The 22,935-nt window shown below is 36.5% G+C and overlaps 1 protein-coding gene across 1 annotated transcript in view; it reads right to left on the bottom strand.

Moving 5' to 3' along the window:
* Positions 1 to 1,672: 1,672 nt before the first annotated feature.
* The window catches only part of SEL1L3 (SEL1L family member 3), a 33,582-nt gene continuing 12,319 nt past the window's right edge, over positions 1,673 to 22,935 (bottom strand). Inside the window, exons 7-24 of the mRNA XM_064653076.1 lie at positions 22,579 to 22,711; positions 21,881 to 22,013; positions 21,000 to 21,146; positions 20,367 to 20,578; positions 18,642 to 18,821; positions 17,410 to 17,529; positions 16,649 to 16,789; positions 15,515 to 15,577; positions 14,333 to 14,509; positions 12,877 to 13,004; positions 12,144 to 12,227; positions 9,712 to 9,802; positions 9,518 to 9,602; positions 7,547 to 7,656; positions 6,140 to 6,267; positions 4,327 to 4,429; positions 4,160 to 4,232; positions 1,673 to 2,956 (exon numbers count right to left, since the gene is read on the bottom strand). Coding sequence (XP_064509146.1) covers positions 2,790 to 2,956; positions 4,160 to 4,232; positions 4,327 to 4,429; positions 6,140 to 6,267; positions 7,547 to 7,656; positions 9,518 to 9,602; positions 9,712 to 9,802; positions 12,144 to 12,227; positions 12,877 to 13,004; positions 14,333 to 14,509; positions 15,515 to 15,577; positions 16,649 to 16,789; positions 17,410 to 17,529; positions 18,642 to 18,821; positions 20,367 to 20,578; positions 21,000 to 21,146; positions 21,881 to 22,013; positions 22,579 to 22,711 — 2,275 coding nt within the window. The 3' untranslated portion in view covers positions 1,673 to 2,789. The remainder of the gene's footprint in view (positions 2,957 to 4,159; positions 4,233 to 4,326; positions 4,430 to 6,139; positions 6,268 to 7,546; positions 7,657 to 9,517; positions 9,603 to 9,711; positions 9,803 to 12,143; positions 12,228 to 12,876; positions 13,005 to 14,332; positions 14,510 to 15,514; positions 15,578 to 16,648; positions 16,790 to 17,409; positions 17,530 to 18,641; positions 18,822 to 20,366; positions 20,579 to 20,999; positions 21,147 to 21,880; positions 22,014 to 22,578; positions 22,712 to 22,935) is intronic.

Raw genomic sequence — 22,935 nt, 5'->3', positions numbered from 1 at the left:
GCACCAGCTGCAGAATCTATAAACTTCAGTGATCTGTTTCAATTTAAGAAAAACAGTTCTTGATACAGCAGCTCTCCTCCCTCCCACTCTCCCCCCCATTCCTTGTGGATATAGCAGAATTACGTAGCTGCTTCGCTTAACTAACCATTCACTCTTTTTCTCTGAGAATTGGTTGATTCTCCAGGTTGTCAAATAATAGCCCCCTGGATCTTACATTATGATCCTTCACCTCTTGTAACTTATTATTTTAGCCTTAAGGATTGCCAGTTTATTGTGAAGAGCTGCTTATCTTAACATACTTTAAGTATGCTTTGGTAGAACTTCTGATGTTATAGGTAACAATAAACAAAGACTGAACTATTAACTGCTGGCGTCAAGAAATATATTGCAGCTTCAGCAACTGCCTTCTGAAATACAGGTGTGAAATTATGTTTCTGGCAGACGTCCCCAAATTAGTTAATTACTAGAGAATATTGGCTTTGGAGAGGAAAATGGAGTCAGCCTGACTGCTAACACTTAACTCTAACCTGTATGTACACAATCTAAACTCCTGGATTGCAACACATGGGTTGCAATAACACCACCACCACTGACAAACTCCCATGGGATTAATATTTCACCAGGGGCTTCAATTTTGCTACATGTGACATTTGTAGTAAAATACACCTTGCATATGTAGCTAACTACAAGCAAAATTTGCCATATGCATGTCCAAATAGTTTTTTGTGACCATTTAGCTCTACTTGCCATTTGGTACCTAACACCATGACTATGTTGTGACAATTGTCTACTTGTCTTCAAGGGCTACGCTTGACTTTCTGCAATACTTCAGGGTTTACCATCTAAACCTGTCCCAGTTTTAATATAGATGCATACTGCTTTTCTTTATTAGGTGATAAAAGTAAAGTTGAAAGAGCTCCTGAAATATCCATACATTTGTGTTAAGGAATTTGAAGTAATTAAATTTATCAAATTTTGCAACTCAAAACAGACTCAAAAATAATGGGAATCCATTTGCAATGGATATCAAAAGCACAGCATCTAACCCCAGCAAGTCAACAACTTATATGTAAAAGTCAAGCTCCTTTGTAACACATCAAAATACCTACCTATACATAAAAAGAACAAAAGATGTATCTACAACTTTACTAAGAACAAAAAGTACTCTTTGCACAGTTCTTGATCAATTAAATGAAAAACTCAGTACCATGGCCCATAATTTACTTTCTGAGCTGGAGGAAGGAGGGAGCTTCAATATCTTAATTTTTTTCCCATGATTTGTCAACAGAACTTCTGCTTCAAAGCATCAAGTCTCCTCTCAACATTTTGGAATTTTCAGTTTTCAGCAAGTGAAACATGCCCTGATGATATGTGTGTATGGACACACACATATATATATATGTATGTATGTATGTATATGAATCTCTCTTGAAGGTCAGAGCTTTTTTTCTTTTCAATCAATCCTTTTTGACTGAAACCTCCTATGTCTTGCTTGAAAAACAAAACAAAAACTCTTCCAGGTCTGGTCTGTGAGAACGCTGCATTCCTCAAATAAAGTGCAGCTGATTGTCCCATTTGCAGATAAGAAAACAGACATGTAAATAATGATCTGGAGAATTGGCAACTATTTCATCTGACTGGTGCTTTAAAAGAAATTCTTCCACATACAGGCTGAATTAGAAAAATATTTTTATTTACAAGAGTAAATAATGTAGTGCAAGGCGAGTGGATTTAACCCTCAATAATGCATAGATTGATGCAATTTAGTCTGTGATCTACATCATTTTGCAGAGGTGATTGCACACCTGCTATAAAGGTTAGACCTCTCCTATAGCCACTTTACAGATAGCTTTAAATCAGACAGAAGGTATTTGCACTCCATACATGTTATCCATCTATCCCATCCAACATTTATAAAATTAAATAGGTGCCTTTAAGAGTTACAGTAAAACACAAAATAAATCCTTTCCAGTGTTATCTATGGAAGAATCCAAAACCAAAATGTTTGTCCAATTTGCGTCACCTGATCACACTTAAATGTTCTTTTATTTATTCATTAGGGGAGCTACTTGCTCTAATCAGTTGCTCTTGGCAGGGAAGGAAATATTCTGTTGTGTCCACCAGGGAACTGCTGATGCTTGTAAAACTTTGACTAGGGCTTAGCCAGCAGAACTACTATGTTATGACCATATTGCAAATATTCCTGGTGTGTTTTCTTTCAAAATAAAACACTTTTTGCATAGAAAAAATAGGAAGCAATATAAAATACAAAACACCTAAATGTTACCATTGCATGTATTAAAGTCCTGGCTGCTGTGCCACAGAACTTGGAAAGTGCTGGTCACTGGGTTTCACTTTTATGTAATTTCCATGATTTCAACTTGGAAAACTTTGGTAACTTGACCAATAAATAAGCTCAAATACAGTAAAGGCAATTTAATAAGAGATTAGATATGTAAGTAAAACTTCTTCATCAAAACCTGTGGGATGTTTTCTCATTCTTCAATTAGGCAAAGACTCTGCATATTTCCTTCCAGGTCCTTCAATGACATACAATGATCATGTGTTTGGTATAGTGAGATACTCTGCATTATCTGTTCGGAGTGTTAAATAAATTATAGGGATGGTTTTCCTCTATAACAGAGAAATCAGATCAGTGAATTTCCCTACAAGTTCAGCTGTTGGATTGCATTATTAATGTCACGTACAGGGTTGGTTGCCAGTTCTTAGATTTGTAGTTGTTCATATCCCATCTTCCCAATGGATGTCAACCTTAAGAAAACTATGCTTCAGCTTGTAACAAGAGGATTCTGAGGGTTTGACTCCTGCTGTACTAAATCATTTGAAAAAGTAGTTTCATCTTGCTGTACAAGTCTGGCAGCATCCTCGTTGCTATTCCCTGAGGAAGAAGGGGCATCATCTGACAACGGTTCTGATCTTCCAGGAGAATTACGGGCTTCAGAAAAATGTCAAAAGAAATTATTAAAAAATACCCCACTGTGCCTAGGAAGTCTATTAATCAATATTTAAATATTATGTGGATATAAAGTTACATACAAAGATAATATTCAAAGATTAGGAAATACTGAAAGAAGAATATCTAACTATATACTTTATACATATGTTGCATGATTCCCAACTTACATAAATTATAGCTAGTAAGAAAAGAAAGCAGGATTTCAGAATTACTTCCATATTCAGCATATTACTTACAGCTACATGTCTTAATTCAAATCTTTTGATTTAATGGTGTTGGGTTTTTTAATACTATTTCCTATAGGTTTAGGTTGTCAATGTGAAAGTAATTTTTTCTGTATTTTATTACAGAAATATGTCAGAAAACATTATTTTCTGACATAGGATTAAGCTGCCTATTGGGGTTAAAACACAATGTAAGAAAATTTATTTAATGGAAGAAATTATTTTCATAACTGGTCATATTCATTTCACAATTTCCTTATCGAGAACAAGTCTTGTGATTTGAATTGAAACACTTGATTGAAGCTGAAAGTGCTTTTTAGACGATTCCTCATCATTTTTGTATGTGATGGTAGGGGTTTTCTCCCCGTTCATCAGCAATGTTGTTTTGTCTCTGATATCTCTTTCAATGTGGTAAAAAAAGTGATGTGAGTGTCAACAGACTGAAGTCTGGCATTTGATTTTCTGTCCCTTAATATTCTCCATCCCACCAGAAAAGACAACATAGAGCAGAACTTTCTAATTTAGGACAGGAGAAGTCTGCAACTCCTGACTAAATGCATTTACTGATTCTGTTACTGGCCAGAAAAGGCTGAACTGACTCTTCCTAAGTTACTCCAAAGTACCAGCTCTTGGAACCATACTTTTTCTCCGAATGGAGGAAATCAAAGTCATATAATTACTCTAACAATACTGCATGCTGAGAGATGGGAAATAATCTCATGCACTTAATGTTTTTATTAACCACCTTCTCTATCAAGGGAAATTCTCCAGAAACCTTAGAGCTAAGCTTTGCTTCACCCACCCCTTTTCAACAATAAAAAAATGACTTGCATGTCAAAGAAGCTACTGTTCAGAGGTAACTCTCTCAAATCTAGAATTCTTGCTTTTATTTTTGAAGTTTTTTCCGAAATAAAAAGATCACTCCTCTTTCTTCAGTTTTGCTGTGACACATACTTACCAGATAATGACTGAAAAGACTGCACTGCAAATGCAACAAGAATCGATAAAAGAAAGGTTCCCATGAAGTATATCTGTGACAGTAATTTTAAAAACATAATTAGAGCAGTGCAAAGCCAAGGCAGTGTTCCAAATGAACTGTACATGCATTAAAAGAGCAATACATACCAGAGTAGACTGTATAATATTGTTCCAGACAACTCTCATGTAAAAATAAAGCAATGCTAATGAGCATGGACTAATTGATTCTTGGTTACTACTATTCCAACACCTACAAGAAGAAGATTAAAACAACTCATTAGTCCTCCTCTACAATTCTGTGGTATCAGTCATCTGGGAATCTCAATGGGTTTGCAGAAAACCTCAGTAACCCAGAAAAACAAATAAATATCATCATCACTACTTCACAGATGGTGAAGAAAAATTCAGAGAAATTCCAGATTAAATTTATTAAGCATAGAATACCTTACCCTAGGAGTGTATTTTTTATATTCTTATTAGTCAGCAATGGGTCTAAGCATCCAAGCTATGCTTGCCAAGCAGTCAGAGCACAAGTTCTACTAATGTGAGTCAACAGCAGTAGGACTTGATTTAAGACTATATGTACAAAATTTAGTTGCCTAAGCAGGATGCTGGTGCCTAAACCTCCTTTAGAGACAACGGAGTACGACAGTACAAGCAGTTAGAGCCTGAAGAGTGCTTTAGCTGACTAGCACAAGGTACCTCCTGGGGGGTGAGCTGAGCAGCTCTCTCAATTAGGACTCTACCTACAAGGGGAGTTAAGAAAGTTAAATCACAGGCACCTATTTTAAACTTCAATTGACTCTTTTTACCAAGCTGAGGAAGGAGGCGTGGGGTGTGTATATATAGAAACAAATTTTCTCTATACATTTTATTATAAATATACATATAAATTAGTTATAAAGTTATAAATTCTATATATATATTATATATATTTAAAAAATAGAAATATATAAAAGTACATGCCCTTCTGGATGAAAGTGTATGATGATGGAAAAACCCTTCAGCACTCTCAACTCTGGAATTATTCTCGCAACAAAGCAGACAGATTCAGCTCAAGTGAAGGCAGAATTCAGACTCAAGCTTACAATCCCAGATGGTCCAGAACCCTTGTTTATCTAACCAGCAGTCTCATATGGAATGAAAGTAATTTAGGGTACAAGTTCAGGCTAACTGCAGTGCAGAACAATTTCACCAGATTTTGGTGAATAGACAAATGAGGTTTTAGTGTTGGTATCATCTCCACTTTTTTGGGGTCACACAACACTCAGTAGAAAAACAGATGACAAACCACTCATTCTTGGTTCACAGCGTCATGTATTAAACATTAGCTTCTCCTTCTTTAAATATTTGAAAGGCAAATCCAGCAAAGTTTAAGCTTCCCATTCCCACTGTGCTTTCCAACACATGTTGCTTTACCTGGATAAAGGAAACTCAAGTTCTGTACCGGAACCAGAGCTCACTAGGTGGTTTGTGCATGAATAGTGCTGGCACAGGTAGTTCAGGCAGCAGACCTGTACCCTTCTCAGAAATCTAGTGCTCTGTGCTCTGTAACAGGCTGGAACATCTTTGCAAAATCATTAAGGAAGGAGTGCTTCCTTCCTTACACATTTTAAAGTTCTGTATTAAATTACGCTATATTTATCATTGAAATGTTTGAACCGCACACAAACCACCAGTGCCTAACTCAGGAACTTAAATATATTGAACTGGAAAAGACCTCCTGGATCATTAAATCCAGTCCCTGCTATTCCAGGTAACCACATGTAATCAGGTCTCTTTAACAGGCATAAACTGAAACATATATAGGGAATTTAAGCATTTTGAGTATGTTGACTTTAACCTGCCTTAAATCATACAAATGAACAAAGTTAATAATTACAGGAGTTGCTGTTCTCCAGAGTAAATGTTATTTATGTGGAAAATCAGAAGATGCTGATTAAGAGGGAAAAAGACTCACCTGTAATAAAGTTCCTGCAGAAGTGATGTATTACTAGAACGCAATGCTTGATCAATTTCCAAGTGATCCAGAATGTAGGAAGGTATGGAGTTGCCCTCTTCTACGACAAGGGCCAAATTAAAGAAACCCTAACAGCAAAAAAAGCATGCACGCTTTTTAACCATCAAATTTTCATGTGTATATCTAAACATCAAGAATCTAAATAATTATAACTGTCTTCTATAAATTAATTGAATATAATATGATATTCACTGAATAATTATGAGGCCCTTTTCTCCTAACCATAAACGTAGGTAAATACTGAAAACGCAAAAGAAGCATTTAGATGTTGTGACACTATTTTCATAGAAACCATCTGGAAAAAGACATAAGCTTTATAGTTGCTCTTTAAACACAGTCACTATATCAAATTGTCATCTTTTATCTACTATAGAAATACAGACTGAAAGCAGAAATGGATTTTTGTTCTGTTCAATTCCCCTCCAGCCAGCTCCACAGATCAACAGCATCTGAACAGTGAGAGTGAGAGTGGAAATTTCCTCCAGACAATTTAAGTCCATAGTCTTACAGTTTTGCCTACCTGGACAAGTCTTATGCATCCTTATGTCTCTTTAGAGCCGTGAAAATGAACACACATGAGACATATTACAGGATTCCCCATCAGTTTGGCTTTCATACTTTATAGTAAATGAACTTTATAGTTCATGCATCTCTTCTCTCCTTTGGTAGTTCAGCAGTAATGTCTTGTCCCAGTATCCTCAAAACAGAACCCAACTATGCTACCTCTAATAATTTCACATACAAGATACTGTCTGGAGACACTGGCATAGGGACAGGGAGAACAGAATACTACAACTAAGACAGTTTAGGAGGGTCTGAAGACAGGAAACTCAGTGTTGAAACATTGCATGTCTTTGGTAATGTGATATGGTGAATCTTTTAATTGTAAAGCTTTTTAAGATGAAACCTTTGTGGCAAACAAAATTCACCCTAGGATTTATTTAACATACCAAGGGAAATAGGCCAGTCTTCTTTTTTATATCCTAAAATGGCAGGGGATAGGATTGGGATAGAATTCAGCAGTCTATTAATTCATCCCCTTGTAATAGCAAAAATGCCAAGGTCACAACTGGGTCAATTGTGCCAAGGCAGGTAGCACTGAATTAGGCCATTCACCTTTAGCTGATAAAACAGCCTAATTCTAGGACTATCCATCTATGCTAAGCTTACCCCCTATTATCATGAATCAGCAACTACTGACTCACAAGGTATTCTGAAATAATTGTAACTTATTCTAGCAGGTTTCTTCAGTGCAGATGTAGCCAAGCAGAAGAACCAGTCTCAGCTAAATTCTCAGATTGTTCTAAACTCCAGTGTTTTATAAACACTCCACAACTGCAGACCCACCTGTGAATCTCCCTCCAGTGCAGCTTGTGCGTACATCCGCATTGAGAGCTCCAGGTCTTTAGACTGGTTCTGGTAACCGTAGTAGTAGAAATCGCCCATCTTCAAATAAGCTGTGCAAGAAACCAGTAGAAGATAATTTAGAATATTTGTAGGAATAGAATTAATCAACTATTAATGTGATGGAGAAGTTAACAGTAATTATATTTAAAGCACAATACTAAAAAACAAAGGTACTCTTTCCCTCTGGTTGTCTCTGTGGATACTTTACATCAGCCTCTCACTGAAAATATTTATCCTGGATGAAATTTCTCATGGTCTAGAAGGAATCAATGTCCAGAAAATACTTAACAAATATCTTTCTGTGATATTGCACAGTAACGAAATGCATCGAAAGATAAGGCACTTACCCAGACAGGAGCAAGCATGACATTGCACTAAGCTATGCTAAGGAGATTAAAAACTCCCAGAACTCCCAGGACTTATCTGACGTAAACTTTCCTCAAATGGGTTGAAACATTTCTACATGTTGCATTGTGCACCTGTAGCAGCTGCCTAGAAATCTCACCTGCTTTTTGCAGTGGACTATAGCAGAGCTCTTCCAGGAAGCAAGGTAGTTACCAACCCAACAGCAAAGGCAGAAAGGCTGCATGGACAGGCTAACACAGATACAGAGTGGAAGGCCATGAATGCTGTAGTGAATCATCAAGAAGAGGGATCCCCTCAGCTATACCAACGGCATCATTCCAGGCCTGGCCTGGAGTGCACTCCGCAACAGGCAATGAATTTGAGGTCACCCTGCATTGCACTGATAAGGTAGCCCTGGAAATCTCCACTGCCAGGGTTAGACTCTTCATCTCAGGCCCTACACTGGGGATTTGATCCTCCACTACTGCAGAGAAGGGTCTGAGATAAAACTCCCCTTCTGTTACTGATGTAAGGAAGAGACAGAGTAATAAAATTCTACCTCTGTTGAACCCAGCAAGTCTTTTCTCCTTTATTTGAATGGTATTACAGTCCCACCCCACGAGTCTGACCTTCAGAAGTTTCTCTAATGTATGATTGTACCAGTGGATCTACCGAAGCGTCAGGTGCTAAGGAGCTAAGGTGCCTACAAGCTCCTCAGTAAAGCTAAGAGGGCTTGTCAGCTCCTGTGGCCTCAGGCTATATCAGTGTTAAATTTCCACACATTTAAATTTTCCACACTGTTTATTTAAATGAATAGCTTGACTTATTTTTACACTCCACTTTTTCACATGCTTATTACAAACCATTTAAATGCTCTTGTGAGACAATCAGATCAGTGTTTTCAAATGTTCAGCAATGCTTTCAAAGGCACTAAGATGGTTCAGTTACTAAAGTCATAGATGAAGTAAAGTTTAAGGCCTGAGGAATGTAACTTATATGTAAATAGATCTTTTTTTTTAACAGAGAATCCTTTAGTTCCCCAAGGTAAGCTCTGCCAACATTGATAAACTCTGTACCCTAACAGAAAAACTAGTAATAAATTAGATAAGGAATCCTTTAGCCTTTATTAGTTTCTCATGACTCAATTACGATACGGAAGTATATTTGCTCTTGGATTTTCCCTTTGATAAACTAAACAGCGGGAACTCCTAAAGTCTACTGCTATCTTTTTTTCTTAAACTTTAAACTTCTTAAACTGAGTCAACTGCTCAAACTCCTGAATATCTAGCTCCTCCTCAGGGCTTAGCTTTTTTATTTTATTTTATTCAAATTTTATACATTAATGCCATAAGAAGGAAATTTTCAGAAAAGATGTGCTGGAACACAACACGTAAATTACCTTTCCTCCCCTGAAATTCCTATCAAAACATTAAAAAAGGAAATGCATGATTAACAGGGATTAATCTTCCCTTAACTTGCTCATTCACAAAGAAGTTGTGACAAACACAGTTTTTGAAATTTAAAAAAAAGCAAAATTAAAATTGAGAAAGAATTCCTTATACATACCAAATGATGGGGCATTGACTTGAGAAACAGAGAAATTGTAGTATCTCCAAACACAATCAGTTGCTAGGTATTTCCTTGCTAGGTCCTTTAAAGAAAATAATTGATTCTTTAACATCACAGGTAAGAGAGTAGGATCACATTATTATTAACAAGTGTTCCTTTTGGGATAATAAGTTGTGAATACATTTACTCACTGGTCTTTCTTCACAGATGTGTGCTAAATTTGACTGTGACACTTCAATCCCAGTTTCAGCTGCTAAAACATAATGCAGCAGAGCTTCATGCCTAATGTTAGATAAAATAAATTAATGAAAAACCTAGCAAAAATAACATGCATTTTAGTTACAGTTAAAAAAACCCTGAAAGCACTAAATAAATTTAGAAAATCACCTATGAGCGAATTTTTGGTACAAAGTTTAAGAGCAAGAGTCCGGGAAACCCAGGCAACAGCGACATATACTGGCAGTGCTCGGCATAACCAGCCATGCTGGACCTCAAGAATTTGCAGCCTTTTCCCTCTTGCATTGCAGCTAGAATAACTGGAGTGTGCATTTACTCCAAGTGCCAGACTGATGATAAAGAATTGATACTAAGCCCAATTATCTATCTAAACGTTTCAGATAAAACATTCTTAAAAGACTCAAAAAAAAAAATCCGTAATTAACTTGGCTGTGTATGTATCTAACACTCATCTGAATACTTCTTTGGTATGCTTTACTGTGTTATTTATATGACTTATTTTGTCTTGTCTTGGGCTTTTTGAAACAGGATTTGTCTCTCATTATATTTGAATGTGTGAATTAAACAAATCTCAGTCTCTTTAAGGACTCTTGGCACCTCACTGACTGTAAAACAAGTAATAAAAGCTAATACTGCATTTGCACTATAGCAATTCGGTACTGTGATACTAGAGGTGAGCAGCTCTCATACTCTCTGTCACTCATCTATTCCATATTATGAAGACTACACATTTAAAATTAAGAGGAAGTCTTTAAAATAACATGTGTACTTTCAAAATTACAAGATAAACAAAAAACCCACTTGGTGTACTTTTTTCCTACTAAAGTTTCCTATAAAAGGGTCATGCTTCCAATGATTTTCCCCACAACACAAAGCTAATACCATGGCAAGTTTCAAGTTTCAATGGCTTGTTATACTGGAAGTGAACATGGTCAAATACACATTTGACTTCAAGGGTAGGTACTTAAGCAAAGAAACTTTAAAAGAAATTGTGAAGGCAGCTCTCCTGCAGAATTGGCAGGTGTAATCTCCTGTTTCCCAACTATTTCTGCAAGATTACAAATTACTCCTTGTACTTGCCCTATAAAAACATCTAGGACAAGAGAGACCTGAGACTACAGAAAGAATTTGGGATTCCTAAACTGGGAAATTGATTCATCTGATTCTTAGGTCTCAAAGGGCAATTCAGAAAAGAAATTCCATTTAAAGCCTTTAAATCGGCCTGGGAAGATCAAACTGCCAGTACCATGTACTGACAGATGTGCAGAACATGTCTGCAAACACCAATGACTGAAGAACACATATTACTTGGTCTGGTTGGCAGTGCAACAATTTACACCTATGCAAGGTACATGAAGAGTTGTTCAGAAGCAAACATTTCAACATGAACATGCTCCTAAACCCAGAGATGAGTAGGATCAGTATTTATAAGTAACTATCCAAACACTCCCAATCATTGGCATCTTAAGTGGTGCTCCAGCAGATTTTTCATCCTAGCTGTTGAGCCCTGACTTTCTGGAATCTTAATGCTCTACCTGTAATCTACCTGTGGATGCTCATGCTGCTGCAAAGTGAGCTGGGCAGAGTCACAGGCTTGTACAACAGAATATACTACAAAAATACCAACAGTTTTTCAGAGTTGAAAACTGAGCTCAAGCCTCAGGAGAAATGTCTGTGATGGACTGAGTAAAAAGACACTTCTAGGAATTGGTTACTTCAGAACAGTCCACTGACAGTTCCTTGTAGATCTCCTAAGCCTGAAGCATTAATTAAGTACTCGCAGGGGGACACTGCAGGATTAATGAGCCATTGTTTTAATCACATATGACAGTCTGATGCCTGTACATACAGTATCTGATGCTCATGCCTCCAGCATTAACCTGGAGGCTATTTTGAAACCTCTTGACTGGCTTATTGGATATTGGAGGCTCCTATTTTAATTACAGAAAAGATAATATTAACCATATACAAAAAAATTAACAAATCTAATCCAGCAGACTGAGTTTTCATGACATGGAATTATACAGAAAAGAGAAAGCAAAATATGGGGTTTGGAATAAAGAGAATTTTAAAAGTGAAAGGTGCTCCTCTGGTTTATCCAGTGCACCTCACAAGCCACAATATTATGAGTTGAAAACCACGATCAGCTGATTCAACTATTTCACTTTACAAACTCCTTATTTTTCCCTGGATTCTGTCAGAACTGTTGAATTACGCTTTGGGTCAACTCCTCCTTCCCTTTATGTCAATGGATGTTTAGCTATGGATTTCAGTGGCGCTACTATTTCTTTTTTTCTTTGAGGTGATCCTGAATATTAATTATTTTATCATGCTATAAGTAAATGAAAAATAGAAAATAAGCTAAAAGGGAACAGGAGAAACATACCATGAAAGTTCCAGATAAGCATTGAGGGCTCTTCTGATCACATGACCTAAGTAGCCATTCTTCTCTGCAATGTGTTTTGCCCATCTGTGGAAATGATCAAACAAAAGTCAACAGTTGAGCTCCAGTAATGTAATCCCAACTCAAGCAGATTCAAAGAATACAAAAGGATATGGGATCACCTTCTGACTTTTTCTGTAAAACAAACTATGGGATTTAATTGTAATTGCTGCATCAGTCTTGTAAAAACTGACTGAATGAGAACATGATGTCCATTTATCTCTATGAGCATATTAGAGACATCCTGGTTTTTCTTGGCAATTTTTTTTGGAGAAAACGAACATAAGTTAAAAAGTGCTATCAGTAGTTATCTGCCTCTTTTTCCCATGCAAAATACCAGTTCTATCACATCAGGAGTCTGACATTTCTTGAAAATCCAAAAAAGCAAGGCTTTGTTAGATACAAAATTTCCAAGTTGTTTGATACAATCTCTACAAGTTGTTCTGGAAAACATAAAAAATACTAGAAGTACTCAATATCTGTCAAAATCTACTGGTCATTTAAATAATACACATGCTCATGCAGATCAAACATTACTGTAGAAGAACCTTTTGTCAAGGAGGTAAGCACCGTGAAGTACAAGACTTTATTTAGACTATGGACTTAAAAATCACCAGCAATGACAATATTCACATCAGAATTATACTGTCATTTAGTAAATGGTCTCATTCCTTACATTACAGCTTTTTCTGGATCTCTAGGGAAGTCTTCCATATTTCCTGTGATGTAGTACAGAGAGCACCGTAAAGTCCCTTCTATATGTCCTCCTTGGGCAGCTTTATAGAAATAGCGTGCAGCAACTGTCTGTGAAGAAACAAGAGACAATTAGCAACTCTGCACTACTAATATTTATTGAGATTTTTTTCCTCAGGACTTGTTTCATCAGACCAATTAAAATAGGCAATTGGCTAATGAAGGCAAGACAGTTTAGTGCACAACCACTGTGCTCAAATCTTTGAAACTGCTTTATAAAAGAAAACACAGATTGAGTAAGTAAGGCCAGAACTGCAGAAGTGGGAGGGTTGTGTGGCTCTCCATGTTTTACCCTCAGAAACTGTAATCTATGAAGTAAAACAAAACAGCATACAGCCTGAAATAATTTATTTCAGGAAATTATTAACCATCAATATATGTTTTCTGTGATTGAGCATAGACTTCAGAGTATCCATCATAGCCATAACTTCTCCTTGCCCTTGGCTTTGGTGATTAAAGAAACCTGGGCACTTTTAGGTGTACTCTTATAATCAGTTCGCTTTGAAATGTGTTTTTTGGTCCCCGGGAAAGGAAAATGTGTTTGCCAGATGCACATGTTGTTGAGCACCACTGCTGTTGGAAGCAAAAATGCTCACTGTCTGGAGTTTATCCAGATCTCAGAACTCACAGGCCACACTGGAAACATCTTTCAGCTCCAAGCATGAGGTCTGCCTGTGTTTATTACAGCCTACCTCACTGTATTCGTGCTGTTGGTCATAAACTAATTAAAAGAAATAAATTAATTAAAATTAAGAAATAAATTAAAAGAAATATAACTAAAATAGACCCTTCCCATTAGGGGAAAAATTATTTTGCACATATTGAAAAGTTAATGGCTTGTTTCACAAAAAGACAAAATAAAATGCTGCAGTCTACCAGAACTGTAATAAATAGTTACATTTTCAAGTCTGGATTGAAGGCCTTTCACTGCAGTTCTGAGGTTTGCAGAAGCTACGTGAATGTAGCATAGCTGTTCATGAGTTCAGGGACAAGGTTGTGCTGCTTTCAGTTACTGTGGAATCCTTTCCCTATATACTTTCCAATCTAAAACTGAGAGAAACCAAAAGATCACATGAAGCGAGAGCACACACTATCTTTCCTGGCTGCTGTCACTAGAAGGAAGAAAGCAAAGGCAGTTACTGGAGGAAAACCTGAACCTGTTTTGTTTCTAAATTGAGGGAGTACAAACACATGCACATAATTTTGACTATTTGAGTAACATCTCTAAGCAATCTGACTGAATCCCCCAGTAAAACCTTCCTTTGTGATAAAAGGTATCAAAATCCAATGCAGAGTGAACACAACAATCTCAAGAATGAAGCAAAACCTTTTAAACTGGGTCCTAATGTAAGAAATAGTAACGCTAAATATTTACTCACTTGATTTCTACCAGGTACTCCAGGGTAAATCCCATCTAAATATAGGACACCAAGGTTGTATGATGCATCTGGATTTCCCAATTCTTCAGCTATTAACCAGTGTTTGGCTGCTTTTCTGTAGTCTCTTTTAAAATTGTGGTAATACCATCCCAAGCCATTCACTGCCTGGGGCAAGCCCTGATGGAAGAAGAAGAGCACCCTCAGGTCACACATTTGGTTCTGCTTTGGGTCACTTCTGCAACTAAGGTTTTTTCCCCCACTACTCTTCCTTGTGGCCTCATATTTAGAGTGAGGAATAAGGCTACAGTGTCATCTTATTCATCTCAGCTGTGTCTGCATTCAGATTTTCACTTGTTGACAGGAATAAATTGTGACAAATTTTTCACCTGTTTCCTCTGCAAGGACAAAACAGGACACTTATTCTTGTGAACTCCCAGAACCCAGTTGGCAGGATTAGCAATGAAAAAACCCACTTCTTTTAAGCTAGAACATTTCCTTAGGAATAAATAGAAAGCAATGAATACAGAACTTTTTAATGCTGCTTTCAAATTGCATTTGACCAATATCATACAGATCTGCTTAAGATATTGCTACTTGCTATTACCAAGTAGCATTTTTGCATCAATAATTACCGATCAAGAGGAGAAAATCTTTTTGGGACAGTTTTTATTTTTGTTGCAATGAGTCACCACCTCCTTGCACAAACTGGTGGATCATATGGGGCTGGAAGTATGACAGCCTGTTATTAACTTACCCATTAGAAGGTAAAAGCAGTTAAAATTTTCAATAATTATGGTGTTGTTTTTGTATAGAAAATGTGCTCTGGAGCATAAAACCCTAAGTATCTGAGTTCAAGGAGAGTAAGGAAATTGATGTCTCTAAGATTCTTCCTGAGCCAAGGGAATTTTGATCACAGCATGAAAGCCACTCAGTTTATTCAAACCTTTCCCAAACAGGCAGTGGAACAGGTAGTCTCTCCTGTTTCAAAGAAATCATAGAACAGGCATAGAGCTAGTCTCCCAGTTTGGGAAAATAAGGCTTTTGCCATTCATGGTGAAGACACTGAAGAAGCAACCAGTATTTACACAGAATTATGATAACAGGCATTTCATATAAATCAGAGTTCATTATTATTAGCACCTGGCATAGGACTTCTACAATACAATATTTATTGCATTTTACCTTGGCTGCTGCTTTCTTCATCAATTCCAATGCAAGTTTCATATTCTTTTTCACACCTTGGCCCTAGGAAATGCATATGTGAAACAATCAAATGCAGGCTGATAAAAATTCACTTCCGCACATTCAAAATGTCTTTTAACACTGATACTACTATTTACCAGGTGTCACTTGGCTTTAAACAGTTACAACAAAACAAGTAGCTTTGTGTCATCCCTCCTTCACAGCTTTACAAAATCTCAGTGATTCAGTCTAGGAACAATTACTTCAGCAGCATATTCAAGTGATTTTTATGGGTAAATAATATCACGAATCTTTAATTTTTGGCATCTGAGCAAGAATGAACAGCATTCAAAGGGGCATAGGTTGCTCACAGTAAGAGCTCTCAGCTTTCCTGAAAAAGGATGTCAAAGTGTCTCCAGAGGAAATACACAGATATCATGCTTATGATATAAATTAATTCCAAACACGGGTCAAACAGATTATGGGTGCTCAAAATTAACACAAACAAATCTAAAGCAAGCATTTTGTAGAGAACAACCCTGCACTGTCAAAGAAATGGGATGAAGACTTAATGGTTCTTCACTAATATCTCTAACCTTTAGTGCTCATGGCTGTTTCATGGGTGACACTGCTCAGCTGATATACTTTATCTGACTCAGGTGGGGTTGGTTATGCTTCAGTTTAGCCTCTGCTGTCTAGTGCTTCTAGCAGGGAAAAACTAACTGCATGCAGAGACAATTTAATTCCAACTTAAAAAAAAAATCCCAGAGATCTAATGAAGGGCATTCTAAGAAAGGATCAAATTTTTACCTACATCTCTACACCAAGGCCTATGCCTACTAACTAGTTGGATTTTTGAGGTGACAAGACATTAGGAAAAATTAAGACTCACTAATTGGGTGGTATTTTGATCCCGAATCTGGCTCAGAACAAAGTGACTAAACTGCTTTTAACTGGCTCTTCTTAAAATTTTTGTGCCTTTCTGATAAAAAAATCAACATTAGCTTTATGTCTAGTGATTGATTTTCAGAGTAAATCTAAAAGCACTTGTATACAGTCTTCACTGCAGACAACTTAGAAACATCATGTCATAGGAATGATTATTTTGAAGTGAAAACATGAAACTTGACTTACCTTAAATAACACAATGGCATAATCATATATTAACACTGGATCTTCTGTTTCTATTGCACCCTTTGCATACCATTCTATTGCAGCTTCAGGATTTTTTGCCACTCCTTGTTGGCCCCAAAACAGCATCTGAGCCAACCGTTGCTAAAAGAAAACAGCATAAGCAGTAATGTTATAAATGCTAGTATTGAAACTGGAATTGCAGGAGCAGACTTTTTCAGCTTAGATGCATTTCAAATGTATTAACAATATACAGTTATACATCCTCAACAGTTTGAAAATGATTGGTTGTCAGGAATATTCAGAGGGCTTCCCTGATATTAAATCTACAGCAGGGATATTTTTACAGCTGTCAGTATCACAGAAGTCTGGATTGATTTAAGTGCAGAGATAAGGGATAAACACAGATTTGATGCACGTAAATGGCTCAGAATTACACTTATTGCTGCTGGTCTCAGATCAGCAACAGGAATTGCACTGTATCAAATACAAACCCGGGGAAAAGGATCAGAGAAGGAGGTTGCCAAGACTTGACGACTCTTCCCTTTTGCCTTGCATCATCGTTTTAGCTTTTCATGGTTACTGGATACTATCAGACAGAAACATGGGAAATAGTTCAAGCTCATAAAAAAGAAGCAATTCTGGGTAGAAAGAGAAAACATCTGTCTGCTTCACTCTCCTCCAGCACTTTTCTACTAATCCTATAGATGTACATACCTGATGTGTGTCTAAAACCAAGAAAGAGGAAATTTATTACTTTATACCTGTGCAGCTGCATTTCCTCTTGTTGCTTCGTGCTTTAACCACATAAAGACATCACCATTTTCTTTTGTTTGGGCTTTTAGCAGTTCATCATCCATCAGTCTTATAGTTTCAACAAATGCCTGAAGAGTAGGTGAACAGAAAAAAAATTATTACACAATGAATTTACAGATCTGCTACCAAAATGAAAATGCTTTCCATTTCCTGCTTAGCCCTAAAAATTCATGATCCATTCTGGGTTTTAAAATTCTCATCACTCCTCTGATGACCAGTCCATTAATTATTCTTACACTCAATGTAAAAAACACTACTTTGCTACAGTACAAAAATGTAAGTCCACTCTACACTGGAAAGGTACACCAAGATATCAACAACTGAAAAGAAACCCCAATCCATCTTTTAGTTTTACATCCAAGTAACAATGACAAAGAAGTGCTTTTAAGCCTTTTAAGACTTTCTACTTTCTATAAAAATCTCTTCCAAAAGATAAAAAAGGCTAGCAGAAAGTTTGATGAAGACCTGCCCCACAGAACTCCATGGTACGTCGGCTGATTTTTAGATTTTCAGCAATCAAAATCTCTCTATTTTCTGTACAATAATCATTCTTTCTGATAAGCCAGGATTCTAGCACTAATCTACCTTGAACATTCTTTACAGATAGAGCTGTGTTACCACTTGTTTAGTAGCTCATTCTAAAATCATTTTATTGTAACTTTACCAGGTAACTATTTAACAACCAACATTTGATTATAGAAAACGTATAAATATGGAGAGGACAATTTATCTCTTGCATGAACTTCATTATGTTTGCCTATTAAAATGGCAGATCAGTTGCTTAATAAACACATCCAATTATATTCATAATTAAAAATCTGAGTGAGGAATTCGGGCCCAAGAAAAACAATTAGACTTTAATGAAAGATAGGCATGTGGACAATTCTGAGGATTTGAGCCTAATTTTGATTTTGATTCCCCCTTGCTAAGAAACAAAGTAATGATACCTACATATAATTTGGGGGATTTTGTAACAATCGTCAAATCATAGAATGATTTAGGTTGGAAGGGACTTTTAAAGATCATTTAGTCCCACAGCTCTGCCATTGGCAGGGACATGGATCAGATGAGCTAATATTTGTAAATCAAGACCAAAATGTTCTGGCCACACAATTAATATTAATACGTGAAAAATAATTTGCACAGAAAACAAATTCAGATGCAGTTATAACTCTTTTACCTGTTCCCCTTTTATATTGTGTTGATCCAGTGATGTCTTTATTGCAATATTACTGTAATAAGCATATGACAGCTCCAAATCAAGTGGATAGTTATTAATGCCTTGATAATGTTTATAGCCAAGATTCATCATAGCAAGTCTCTCATTCCCCTGAGCTCCAACCAAACTATACAGCAGTCCCTGAAAAAAAATCAACAGACATAAACAAGAGTGAATTCATTGCACATCTCACAAGTTTAGCACTTTCCAGGAGATTTACAGGGGACAGAGTGTTCATAGTGGTAGCTGATATACTAGTTATACCATGTAAACACAGTTACAGCAAGAACAGCTCCAAAGGAGTTAAAGTGTCTTATCTATGTATAGAAAGACTTGAAAGAAAAGCTAGACTGTAAATACTTTGGAAGTATTGCACTTATTCTGCAGCAATTTTTTAATGTCATTTTATTACAGTGTTGTTTATACTCTGACACTTTTTATACCCAGCAGTGACTTAACTAGTCCCACTGATGCCAAGTGGAGTTTTCACAGTGAATTCAGTGGAAACATATGGAAGTTAATGAACAGCACCTAAGAATTTTACCCTAGGGATCTGACAGAACTAGTAGGACAGGACCTGTGGCTGATAAGGTTTCAGCACAAATCTCCCTTGAGAAACATGTTAATTAGTCTATGTACCACACATTTGCCCAAAACCATTTTCAGCACTACTATTATTTTTCACCTGTATAGATTTAAAAACAACGGTGTTCTATTTGTGCTGGATATTAAATTATTTCCTACGCTATCTGAAGCAGATCCAATGATGAAATGACTTAGCCTCCATAATTACCACTAGGTATATTCCCTAATTAGAGTATAAAGAAGGTTTCTGTCTAAGGTTTCTTGTGTTTGAAGAATTGCAGGTGAGCTTGAGGTCTCTGATTGGCCTCTCAGAGGTTCTGCTGATTTAGTGTCCTGTAACCATAACAGGCAGATCTGCTATTTTTTAATGAGTGTTTTATATTATACTATTATATCACAATGAAATATCTGTTGGCGATTTTAGTGTTGCCCTCTTCCCGTGACATATAAACACCTTCCCTTTATTTGACCTTGAAACTGAATCACATGGAAACATTTCAGTTATTTGCAACCTGCCTAAAAGGTCAAAGTTCACATACTCTGCAGTTGCTCAGCTGAAGCACAGTCACTTTTTTCCAAAAGTAAACTGTTCTACTTTTGTTACCCTTAATCATTTGACCATAATATACATAGTGCCACATTTTTGCACACTGTAAAAAGGGACTTCTTTCCTGACTGTACTATGCACCTTTTCCAATTTATGAGATTTGCCTGATGTAAGACTTTTTTCTTACCCATCTACAGATGACTGTGGGTGTCTCAAGGGCTATTACCTCATCCTAGCTCCACAATGACTAGGAAAAGCTGTACATTCTATGCTTTATGGTTCACTTTACCACCATTTTCAGGTCTTACTAAATCATTGCTTTCCTTGTTCTGGATGAGCAGGATAAAGATTCCGACCACCAAGACTTCATAAAGACATCACTGTTATCAAGTTATTTACAAGTAGCTTTACTGGGAAATCCCTTCAACCACTGACTGGATCTGGAGGCCATTTCAATTTTTTTAATTCAATTGATCACAAATTCATCCCATTTCTAAATTGCCCTTAAAGGTAATTAGTTTCACAGACATAACCACACATACTAAACATACTACCTTTATACGATCCACGGACACACCGAGCCCCGTTTCAAATATAACTGCAAGGAAATAGGAAGCCTTATGGTATCCACAACAACTGGAATCCATCAGGAGAGGGACAGAGGAGCCCATATTGCTGAGGCCATTGGCACTGGACAGACCTTTCACAACCTTCTCAAATATCCTCCGGCCAACTTCTACAACTGTATCACTTCCATCTTCTAACACTAAAAATAAAATATAGGATGCACAGTTATTGCAAGAGTTAAAATTAGGAATGGATTTCCCCTCCTTAAGTTAATGGGACTGAGACAGATTCTGTTATTTCTCATGCTGAACGGTATTCTCAATGCAGACAAGTAAAATTCAACCAAAATACAAGGTATTATTGAATAGGAAGGGTGAATAAAAATCAAAAAAACCGCCCCAAAGTAACTAACCACTAAAAACATAAGGATATTTCTATGATTCCTTCTACCTAAAAAGCCATCCTTTCATCTGCAGCGTATTGTAACATGATATTCCTTTACTAAGTTAGCTGATGTGAAAAAAAAAGGTATAACACATGAACTGAAGTCAAAGGACACTAACTTACATGACATATATTGTGGAGTTATTCAAGACCAATAAAAAACCCCCCATGATTACCATCTGGACTACTGAAGTCTATCTCTTGTAACAGTTTGAACAAAGTGTGGTACTTCTCCCTGAGCTCTTTTCCCCACATGAAGGCATCGCATTTGGATATTTTTCCATATTTGTGAATCAGCTCCAAATAATAGTTTTCATAGTAACCTAGAGAAAACAATACATTTAAGATATGAAAGTTGACTTTGCCGGCCTTGAAAACAAGCTTCTGGTAGGAAAATGATGTTTCTAGGGTAAACTAAAAAGTCATGGACAAGATGGGCACCTTCTTGACACACAGCAGTACTAAAAACTCCTATAGCTAGCACCACTTAAAAATACATTAAGATTTCTTCTTCCATACTCTGGTCACAATGCATGCAATTGACTGCTAATTAGAAACATGGGCTTGTTTTCAGCACACATTTTAAGACACGTTACTTTTCTTTCACTAAAGTGGATACTTTGATATAAACCTGTTAATTACAGACCGTTAGGCAACTGTGGCAGAAACATTACCGCAAAACTCATCTATTTTTGGGAAAGGGCTTAAAATACATTTGCCTTTAGGGTCATTTTGAAAAAGAAATGGAAGAAAGGCAATTGTATAGACTACATGTAAGCTTGAAAGTATTTCTTTTTCCTTTTATGCACTTGTCTTATTAGAGAAGACATATCAAGATGATTAAAGTTTGTATTTCACAGTACAAAAGTATTTGCAGGGACAAAACCACAGTTTTAGCTACCAGTAACAAACTAAACTCTTGAAATTGCATTTTTTTCTTGTTATGGCTGAATTAAGTTTACTTTTGATGATTGATATCCAGATTCTTTTAAAAGGAAAGCAAACAGGACTCCAAGGATGACAGTTTAAAATTCCTGTGTCATAGATCAACACTTACAACTTCTGTGAGCTTTTTCGCCTTGCCTTACAATATATCTGTACTCATGAACTATTTCTTGAATGTCCATACATCTCTCGTAGTAGAGTTCAATTTGTTCCACTGTGTCTTTGTCACGAAGAGGATTAGAAATCTATAAAAAGGCAAACGATGGATAAATGTCATCCCTAGTATCTGTTGTTGTCTACGCTCAGCTAGAAAGAAGTGTTGTGGGTAAATAACAAAAGGAAACAGATTATTCACTACAATCAGTTTATCTGGCACATCATGTGTTAGACAACCTAATGGTGGCCACAACAGACTATGACTTTAAACAGTCAGCATAATCCAAAAATCATGGATGAACTTTCAAAAGCGACCAATCCCATGTGACTTTTACCACCAATTTTAACAAAACCATAGATTAATCTAATATGTCCAATACTGTATCATCAGAAAGTGGGAACAAAGCATTAGTGAAAAGAAGTCCTTATTAAATATAGATTCATGAACATTGCTTTACACATTCACTGCCCAAAGCATTATCTTTTAGTGTTTGAAGTGGCAACTAATATTGCTAATAAAGCTAATGTGTTCCTAGATATTATTATGCTTTATAGCAAGTTTATCACTTGGTAAGAACTCCAGTTAAAAAAAATAAAATACAGCCATAGTTGGCTGCTAATATTTAAACATTTCCAAACAGTGCTTTTGCTTACCTGATCTGTTTCCAACACATTGAGACGATAGTATTTCACAGGTCCAAAGAATGCTTCAATACCACTTACATATCCACTGCCTCCAAGAACAAAGTATCCAGCAGTGTCATCATAATAGAAATCTTCCCTAAAACTTGAGAACATTAAAGAGAAGTAAACTGACTATCTAGAGGCATTGTGAAAGAAAAAAAGAAATTAGTATCTCAGAATTCCTGTAACTGACAGTCTTAAACTCATTGCAAGTGTCTTTTTCTTTGTTCATTTGTTTATTCTCAAAATCTACTCTACCATTTAGTGTGATAAATTTTGGAGTAAATGTAACAAATCCTTTGTCTACAAACATATCAAACCAGCAGG

Source organism: Pseudopipra pipra, chromosome 4 (assembly GCF_036250125.1).
Source record: "Pseudopipra pipra isolate bDixPip1 chromosome 4, bDixPip1.hap1, whole genome shotgun sequence".
Lineage (NCBI taxonomy): Eukaryota > Metazoa > Chordata > Aves > Passeriformes > Pipridae > Pseudopipra > Pseudopipra pipra.
This window is presented reverse-complemented; position numbering and strand designations above follow the sequence as displayed.